The 10589-nt window shown below is 45.0% G+C and overlaps 1 protein-coding gene across 1 annotated transcript in view; it reads right to left on the reverse strand.

Moving 5' to 3' along the window:
• The window catches only part of LOC126456758 (Down syndrome cell adhesion molecule-like protein Dscam2), a 357859-nt gene extending 347540 nt beyond the window's left edge, over positions 1–10319 (reverse strand). The window contains exons 1-2 of the mRNA XM_050092509.1: positions 10311–10319; positions 10076–10219 (exon numbers count right to left, since the gene is read on the reverse strand). Of these exons, the coding sequence (XP_049948466.1) occupies positions 10076–10219; positions 10311–10319 (153 nt within the window). The remainder of the gene's footprint in view (positions 1–10075; positions 10220–10310) is intronic.
• Positions 10320–10589: the final 270 nt, after the last annotated feature.

Below are 10589 nucleotides of genomic sequence, written 5' to 3' on the forward strand. Positions count from 1 at the left end.
TCTGACATGCACCAACACACGTCTGTGTATGTGGACTGCCGCCAGCGCCACCGTGCGACGACCGCAGGTCAAATGCACAACATGGTCACACCCCGAGGTGATTTAAACCCGCAAACTACCCACCAGAGCGTTGTTTCACCATGTATCAGCATTATTCTTAATTTATGAGCGTGAGTGTATCTTACTTGTATGTATGCGTGTTTAAAATCAGAATTAAATATTTCAGCTTTATAACTTGTTTTGAATTTCAACACCAGATTTATCGACAAGTGCATTGAATTTACTTACGAAGAGTACATGTTACGATTTTCTGAGGGATACTTCACATGAAAGTGAATGTGAAAAATGTTGTAATAGTCACGAATAATCCTTTTTACGGTTGCGCCAGTTGCCACTAAATTTTCCTTAGTAGTTTTTTACACTTCTTTTTTGTTTCCTTTATATACATCTACCTACTGACGGGCACTGGGACAGCATGTGGTATGTTTATATGCACTAATGATGATACCTTCAGCTTTATGCATTAGTTTTTATTTATTTACTACTGGTTTCGGTGGTATAATTCACTATCTCGAGGTCACTAGATAAAGAAAACATGTCAGTCATCATACTATACAAGAAACTAAAATCATAACATCTATATTTACTTTTTTAAATTGTGAAACGTTAACTGTATTAGACTGGAGCTATTTTTATTACATATGTGTGTGGCCAATACAGTATTAAACTGTGCGACGTCAATTGCAGATTTGTAATATCTGTTGGAAAACCGTAGGGTGAGTACAATAGGTTGTCGATGACTATATTCCTCTTGTGTCGGTCACGTAAAACTGTCAGATGCTGTGGTGTAGTATGTGTCATTTCCGTGGGGTGGTATAGAAACATGTAATAAAATATTTATAATTAATTCGGTTAGAACTGAAATATATGTTAAAAATTGTCCTTATAAGATGGAAAAATTTTCAACGTCCTCTCAATGGTGTCATTAATATGAGGGCGTGCTGAAAAATAATGCCTCCGAATTTCTTATGCGATAGCTCTTAAAACTTTTTAAATAAAACAAATGTTATTAACATTCTACATCTTTATTTTCCATGTGTACGTAATTGCAGCCCTCTGCTACAAGAGGGCTCTGAATTGTTGCGTGTAGCATGGCGTTGTGTAACGTAAACATGTCGGTGCGTGAGAAACAGCATGTTATAATCGAGTTCTCTGCTTCAGCATGACAATCTACATCTGCATCTACATGGTTACTCTGCAATTCACACTTAACTGCCTGGCAGAGGGTTCATCGAACCATTTTCATACTACTTCTCTACCATCCCACTCTCGAATGGCACGTGGGAAAAAGGAACACAAAAATTTTTCCGTTCGAGCTCTAATTTCTCTTATTTTATTCTAATGATCATTTCTCCCTACATAGGTGGGAGTGAACAAAATATTTTCGCATTAGGAAGACAAAGCTGGTAATGAAATGAAATGATCGTATGGCATTGTTGGTCGGGAGGCTCCATTCGGGGCAGTTCGGCCGCCGTATTGCTAGTCCTGTTTAGGTGGTGCCACATCGGCGACTTGCGAGTCAATGATGATGAAAATGATGATGAATGGCACACACAACATCCAGTCCCCTGCCGAACAAAGCTGGTGATAGAAATTTCGTAAATAGATCTCGCCGCAAAGAAAACCGCCCAGGTTTCAGTGACTGGCTCCCCAACTCGCGTATCATATCAGTGACACTCTCACCCCTATTGCGCGATAACACGAGCTGCCCTTCTTTGGACTTTTTCGATATCCTCCGTCAATCCTACCTGGTAGGGATCCCACACCGCGCAGCAGTATTCCAGCAGAGACGGACAAGTGTAGTGTAGGCAACGCTAGACCACACCGGAGCGCCTCAACATCTGCAACAATTCGACGCTTTGGGTCCACTGCAATCGATCATCCTCCTTACGCTTCCGGCATGGAGCCATCCGATTTTCACCTCTTTCCAGAACTTAAAGAACATCTCCCAGGACTTCACTTTGATAGCGATGAAGTGGTGCACGCACAGGTCGGGTTGTGGCTCTGTCAATAAGGTCGAACGTTCTACAGTGGCAGTATCAACAGACTGGTCTCTCGTTGGGAGAAATGTGTTCGACGTCCAGGGTGACTATGTTGAGACCTGAAGAATATGGATGTAGAATGTTAATAAAGTTTGTTTACTTAAAAAAACTTTAAGAGTTTTCACATTAACATTTCGGCGGCATTACTTTTCGGAGGCATTACTTTTCAGGACCCTCAGGAAAGGTGGTCAATAACTTTAAATAGTCCCGTACGCCTATTCCCTGATGCTTAATGTAAGCGACTGTTTCCACTGACTTTTCGGCAATCGTGCAAACAAAGAATTAAGTTGTACTGTTTCTCCTGGGTGGACTTGGGTTTAAAAAAATGTGAACTAAATATTACGATAAATTTTATAAATAATCGGCAAGTACGCCAAAGAAGAAGAGATAGAACTACAATGGGCATGTTATTCCATGGAACTTGCACTTATATGCATGAACTATCTTTCCTTTTTCTTTCACTTATCTTATCTGCTTGGATTCGGACCTAAGAGGACGTTCTTGTATAAAGCTCATCTTGCTGTACCAGCTCATGATGTAAGTCGTACTTAAAACCCAAAAAACATAATGGTTATTTTGTCGAAAGAATTTGTGTATGTGGTTAATCAATTGGTAGTCTGATACCTGGAGTGTCTTAAGTAGATATGGGCCTTAACAAAGAATTTTCATTTTTCTTTTAGCTTATTTACGAGACGTGCCGTCGGTTAGGACAATTAAACTTATTTCAGATCCCACGAGACCGGAGGCAGCTACTAATAATGTAACAATTTTACTTACAGATTTTCTTTAAATAACAAGATAACATCCCACGCAGAAACTGTCTGGTCACAGGATTCCAGTTCCATTATAGGATTTCATTTGTAGATGCTACTCTTGTTATCCTATATTGGGGAATCGAGACGAAACCACGATGTTAAGTTACGTATTGTAGTAGTGTACATCGAACAGACTTGGCAAATATTCTCTTGTGCAATAAGCACACGACTTCTCATGAGCCTGGAGTAATATCTATAGTGTTGGGTAAATAAGAAAAGGGCAATTAATTATAGACTATTACGTAACTACCCTGAGAACTGAGCTAATGTACTGAGTGCTTATACACGTCGGGCTAAATTAAACAACATATTACACTGTTAATAATATTCCTGCAGTAGTTATTTCCCTTTTTGCCGAGCCATTGCATTAATGTGTTTATTTTTTATATAAGTCACGGCTCATATTCATTCTATTACATTACACTGACAGCAAAGAAAAAGAATCACAAATAATTTTTATTTTATTAAATTACAAAGCGTTGATCAAGATATTTCAATACTATAAAATTTAGGCTATCTTCGAACAACTGACTGTGTGATCGGTGTGCCTGAATTTGAGACCCGGTAGAAACATTCGACTACAAGGAATAGTCAAAGCTGTAATTGTTATCTCGAAAAAATAAAGTTACTTTGCTAATTATTTGTTGTTTTGTAGCTACGTGTATGTAGTGCTGGTGCTCATTGAAACCTGCAAGACACAGGATCGCAGGGCGGCGGTAGTGGAGTCAAAACACAATGACGTAGCTTTTCTCCACTCTATCAATGGGCAGTGTCATGCAGGTTTTCGAGAGTACCAGTACTGCGTACATATACTTGTTAAAACACAAATAATTAACCAACTTAATTTTTTTGAAATGATAATTAAAACTTTATGATTAACCGCCGTATTAACCCAATCGCTTGGTGACGAGCTGATATCGCATAGATCGTTTTTGAAAATATTCTAGAAGGAAGCACAGACCATGTGTGTCACTTGGTAGCTGATATTAGTAAACAACTAACATGGCGAAGGGAGTAGTTCATGGTGGTGATGAGTAGTGTTTGCACAGGTGACCGTCAACAGGTACCTACACCATCACACTTCAGGCGAAACCATCGGCTCATTTCTCAGTGCACACAGTGCCGAAGCGAGGAAAACAAGTATGTTGAGTGATACTCGGGAAGAGAAAAAATAAGTTTAAGTGCATGCCAGTGTAAAAGGTCCGGTCTACCGTACCCGACAATCATAACAGGTGATATGTAAAACAGTTATACCGTATTAAATCTGATTTCACAGCGACCGGTCGGGTACTTACATACGACGTCATTGGGTTCATCTAGGTTCATCATAAATACTTACGTACTTCCTTTTGTATACGTAAGGTCGCAGCATGATTCATTCTAGCATTTGTTACAACTGATATTTCTGCTTGTTGTTGTAAACACTCCAACGGCTGGAGAATCTAACCTACCTTCCCGATGAACGTTCCACGTGTCATCGAAAAAACTTGTTTCGTGGTGGTATACGTGGGGTAGCTTTTTTTCTTTGAGAACACATCGTGTTTTGGTGCCTACTGTAATCGCAGCATTACCCTAAAAATTGATTTTCGCAAACATAATGCCTGATTGTGCTGCGTTACCTATGGCAGAATTACGAGAAAGCTCATGGATTGTTTTTGTGGAAGTTCCTCTCTGGATCTTCGGCCGACGGTTTTTAAGTGATTTTTCTAACGTTGAAAGCCGGCCGGTGTGGCCGAGAGGTTCTAGGCGCTACAGTCTGGAACCGCACGACCGCATGCCTCTGGCATGGATGTGTGTGATGTCCTTAGGTTAGTTAGGTTTAAGTAGTTCTAAGTTCTAGGCGACTGATGACCTCAGAAGTTAAGTCCCATAGTGCCCAGAGCCATTTGAACCATTTGACGTTGAAATGAAATGTTGTGCAACGAGGGCCTCCCGGCGGGTAGACCGGATCGGCTGGTGCAAGTCTTTTGAGTTGACGCCACTTCGACGACTTGCGTGTCGATGAGGATGAAATGATGATGAAGACGACACAAACACCCAGTCCCTGTGCGGAGAAAATCTCTAACCCAGCTGGGAATCAAACCCAGGCCCCCCGGAATGACAAGCCGGCGCGCTGTCCAATTTTTTTTTTTTTAATCTTATTTTGTTCGTTGCATTTGTTCGGTGCTGACGTCCCATGACAACCGTCTAAGTTCGCTGTTGATCCAATCACTCAGTTTTTCTTATTACAGAGGGCAACTAAACCTCTGACGGAACAAGCTGAGCTACCGCGCCGGCATACACTCAGCTACGGTGTCGGACTTTCTGACGTTTAACGATCACGAGTGACTCGCATTGACCATGATTCTACATCTACATCCATACTCCGCAAGCCACCTGACGGTGTGTGGCGGAGGGTACCCTGAGTACCTCTATCGGTTCACCCTGCATTCTCATTTCCGCCAGCAATGGAGGGCGAATATCGGACAATGCTACCCAATCGTCCTGGCGCAACATCAGAAAAATTAAGCCCGCCAGACGAAGAAAAATATGTTAGTCACCTACAGGAAAAATCACGTCAGTACTGCGTAATAACGCCTCTCGCCTTGATGATATTCGGTGAGGGAGAGAGTCAACCAGTTCTTTGGCTATGTTTTGTCAATAATGCAGTCTAAGTAGCTTTATTTACACTGATAAGCCAAAACGTGGATGCCGCGTGGTGTGGTACTGTCACGTGACACGGTAGCAAAAGTATGCAAGCTGTGGCCGAGCGGTTCTAGGCGCTTCAGTCTGGAACCGCGCTGCTGCTACGGTCGCAGGTTCGAATCCTGCCTCCGGCATGGATGTGTGTGATGTCCTTAGGTTAGTCAGGTGTAATTAGTTCTAAGTCTAGGGGACTGATGACCTCAGATGTTACGTCCCGTAGTGCTCAGAGCCATTTGAGCCAAACTCGGACGGGGATCACCCTAACAAAAATGTGGGCTGATAATTGGGAAATCCCTTGAGATACGCTACTTTGCAAAAGGCAGATTTTTATTACGCAGAGCCTGTGAACGAGTGTCTCGACAACGGCGAAACTGGTCGAATGTCCACGCGCTACTGTCTTGAGCATCTGTGGGAACGCAGAAGGACAGTGAAACAACTACTAGACGCTTAGTGGTTGGACGCCCACGAATATTCACAGGAAGTGGGATTCGGAGTCTTTTCTGTTTTGTAAAGTAACATAGTGATCTGTGGCATCTCTGCCGAAAGAGCACTTCATTGTACATTGTGAACATGGAACTTCGCAACAGACCATCCCTGCGTTTTCACATGTTGACCGAACGACAACGTCAATTACGACTGCAGCGGGCAAGGTCCATTGGGATTCGACCGTCGATCAATGGAAACTTGTCGGCTCTTCGGGTGAAACACATTTTTGCTACGCTAGGTCGATGGTCGTCTCCACAAACATCGTCATGGAGGTGAACGGCGGCTCGAAATGTACAACGCTCCGCGGGCGCAGGTTGGTGGGAGCAGTATTACGAAGTGGCAGATACTCTCCTGCGCTTGCATGGGACCTGTGGTAGTAATCGATGACACGTTGAGAGCTGCGAGCCCCTCCGTGCTTTATGTTTCCCCGACAGAGATCTCATCCTTCAGCAGTACAATTGCCCGTGTCTCGGAGCCAGAACTGTGCTGCGGTGGTTTGAGGAACTTCATAATGAACTCACACTGATGTCTTGGCGACCGAATTCGCCTGATGTGCCGCGTAAACAAATCAGTGGCTCGTTTTTTACGTGAATTACATGCCCTGTGCGTAGACATCTAATACCACATACTTCCACAAACCTACCAACTAACTGTCGGATACCTGATACGTAGAATCATTGACGCATTTCGTTCAAAAGGCGGAAAACAACGTATTAAGCAGGTGCTCATTGTGGTTTGGGGCCGGCCGGAGTGACCGAGCGGTTCTAGGCGCTACAGTCTGGAACCGCGCGACCGCTACGGTCGCAGGTTCGAATCCTGCCTCGGGCATCGATGTGTGTGATGTCCTTAGGTTAGTTAGGTTTAAGTAGTTCTAAGTTCTAGGGGACTGATGACCACAGCAGTCAAGTACCATAGTGCTCAGAGCCATTTGAACCATTTTGTGTTTTGGGTCATTAGTATATATCTTTATTTACACAATTGTTCCGATTACTGCCCTTATCAGACGAAAGCTTATAAAACAACGTTCAGTGCGAGTACCAATAAAATTTATATCTAAGCTGGACGTCAACTCTCAATTTCTACAGGCAAGTCAAATATGGTGGAAGAAAATCATCAATGTTTAGCTTCTGGACAGCTACCAAATTGCGGGAATGTTAATTTCTACGCAATTCCCGATGTTCCAACTAGTCACAGGCATTTTCTATGTCATTTGGACAGCGTGAATTCCGTCAAATCGGAACACACGTGTGCGGCTCTGTTTTCATCCATAGTACACCCATCATGAACATATAGAAGAAAGGGTAACACTTGCTCACCGAGAATGTCGAAATAAACATCCTAGTTGGTGTTCACAGTGTCCTGAATAGATGTACCACAATCTTTGTACGAAAACCCCTTAATTTTCTTTTCAAATCTTCTGTATATTATTCTTGTCAACAACTTGGATGCATGAGCTGTTATGCTGATTGTGCGACAATTCTCGCACTTGACGGCTCTAGCATTTTTCGGAACTGTGTGGATGCTGTTTTATCGAAAGTCAGATGTTACAACGCCAGACTCCTACGTTCTACACACTAACGTGAATAGTCGTTTTGCTCATAGGCAAGTCCAAACACAGTTCTGCCACGTATCCACGTCGACACATCTTACTGTGACGATTCAATACAACATACCGGCACGTACCAATTCACGTCAGAAGTTAAGACCTCTAGAATGGCCACGCAGCCGCCAGGTACGAGCTCCGCACCTAAACAAACAGAGTGCGCTTTCGAGAGAGTGGTTAATGTTTGGCCCGGTGAGATTACAATAGAACTGTCGGTTGAACGTACGAAGATAAGCAATAACAAGCAACGTGTCAGGAATGAAATTTTCACTCTACAGCGGAGTGTGCGTTGATACGAAACTTCCTGGCAGATTAAAACTGTGTGCCGGACCGAGACTCGAACTCGGGACCTTTGCCTTTCGCGGGCAAGTGCTGTGAGGACGGGGCGCGAGTCGTGCTCGGGTAGCTCAGCCGGTAGAGCACTAGCCCGCGAAAGGCAAAGGTCCCGAGTTCGAGTCTCGGTCCGGCACACAGTTTTAATCTGCCAGGAAGTTTCAACGTGCCAGGAAGTTACCGCAGGAGCTTTAACAGTTTAAAGATGGTCTGTGATTACCTGAACGATGAGCAAGTCGTTGTAGGAAGATCGCTGCTACACTACTGGCCATTAAAATTGCTACACCAAGAAGATGGTTCAAATGGCTCTGAGCACTATGGGACTTAACATCTATGGTCATCAGTCCCCTAGAACTTAGAACTACTTAAACCTAACTAACCTAAGGACAGCACACAACACCCAGCCATCACGAGGCAGAGAAAATCCCTGACCCCGCAGGGAATCGAACCGGGGAACCCGGGCGTGGGAAGCGAGAACGCTACCGCACGACCACGAGATGCGGGCACCAAGAAGAAATGCAGATGATAAACGGGTATTCATTGGACAAATATATTATACTAGAATTGACATGTGACTACATTTTCACGCAATTTGGGTGCATAGATCCTGAGAAACCAGTACCTAGAACAACCACCTCTGGCCGTAATAATGGCCTTCATACGCCTTGGCATTGAGTCAAACAGAGCTTGGATGGCGTGTGGAGGTACAACTGCACATGCAGCTTCAACACGATACCACAGTTCATCAAGAGTAGTGACTGGCGTATTGTGACGAGCCAGTTGCTCGGCCACCATCGACCAGATGTTTTCAGTTGGTGAGAGATCTGGAGAATGTGCTATCCAGGGCAGCAGTCGAACATTTTCTGTATCCAGAAAGGCCCATACAGGACCTGCAACATGCGGTCGTGCATTTTCCTGCCGAAATGTAGGGTTTCGAATGGACTTGAGTCTTTCACCGACTGAGATGTCATCGCCGACAAAACCTGAATGAAAGGTAGAGCCACGGGTCATAACACATCTTAAACGTAACGTTCACTGTTCAAAGTGCCGTCAGTGCGAACAAGAGGTGACCGAGACGTGTAACCAATGGCACCCCATACCATCACGCCGGGTGATACGCCTGTATGGCGATGACGAATACGCGCTTCCAATGTGCGTTCACCGCGATGTCGCCAATCACGGATGCGCCCATCATGATGCTGTAAACAGAACCTGGATTCATCCGAAAAAATGACGTTTTGCCATTCGTGCACCAAGGTTCGTCGTCGAGTACACAATCGCAGGCGCTCCTGTCTGTGATGCAGCACCAAGGGTAACCGCAACCATGGTCTCCGAGCTGACAGTCCACGCTGCTGCGAACGTCGTCGAATTGTTCGTGCAGATGGTTGTTATCTTGCAAACGTCCCCATCTGTTGACTCGGGGATCGATACGTGGCTGCACTATCCGTTACAGCCATGCGGATAAGATGCCTGTCATCTTGACTGCAAGTGGCCGTTGGGAACCAGCACGGCGTTCCGTATTATCCTCCTGAACCCACCGATTCCACCACAATCGCGATACTCTACAGTCCGACTTTTATCAAAGTCTTAAACGTGATGGTACGCATTTCTCCTCCTTACACGAGGCATGACAACAACGTTTCACCAGGCAACGCCGGTCAACTGCTGTTTGTGTGTGAGAAATCGGTTGGCAACTTTCCTCATGTCAGCACGTTGTAGGTGTTGCCACCGGCGCTACCCTTGTGTGAATGCTCTGGAAAGCGAATCATTTGCATATCACAGCATCTTCTTCCTGTCGGTTAAATTTCTCGTCTGTAGCACGTCATCTTCGTGGGGTAGCAATTTTAATGGCCAGTCGTGTAGAACTGGACGGCAGCCGGTGCGTAACCTATTGGGGTTCATTAGACATCCAGAGCTAAAAAATGATGTGTTCAAGGGGGACACTCGTACTAAGGGGACTGGTAGCGTTCAGTGCAAAAGGCGTCATCGAGACCACTCCAACAATTTCTTGTTTGACGGTACCACTAAGAGATGAATGTCGGGCGACGTACCAGCAGGTGTGGCGTGACGTGTACTGCTAGCGGCGCGGTGACCTGCAGGGAGGCGTGCACCCGCTGCTCCCCGAAGGCGTTGTTGACTCGGCACTCCCACCTGCCGGCGTCCTCCGGCCGCGCCCCGCGGATGTGCAGCGCCTCCTGCGACGCCCACACGCGGCCGGAAGAAGCCACCGGCGTCCCGGACTCGTGCCACCACCTGCAACAAGTGGACGGAGGATTAGGGCTGTGCGTTCTGCATCCAGTCTCCGTGCGTCGCAAGAAAGTTCAATAATGGCTCTGAGCACTGTGGGGCTTAACCGCTGATGTCATCAGTCCCCTAGAACTTAGAACTACGAGGCCTGTTCAGAAAGTAAGCTCCGATTGATTGCCAAATTGAAACCACAGTGAACATCAGAAATGTTTTACTTGTAACAATTAGCTACACCTTTCAGCTACTTCTCTACGTAGTCGCCGTTCTGACTTAGACTTTTGTCATAGCGTTGTACCAACTTTTCAATAGCCTCATCAT

Source organism: Schistocerca serialis, chromosome 1 (assembly GCF_023864345.2).
Source record: "Schistocerca serialis cubense isolate TAMUIC-IGC-003099 chromosome 1, iqSchSeri2.2, whole genome shotgun sequence".
NCBI classification, from domain to species: Eukaryota; Metazoa; Arthropoda; class Insecta; order Orthoptera; family Acrididae; genus Schistocerca; species Schistocerca serialis.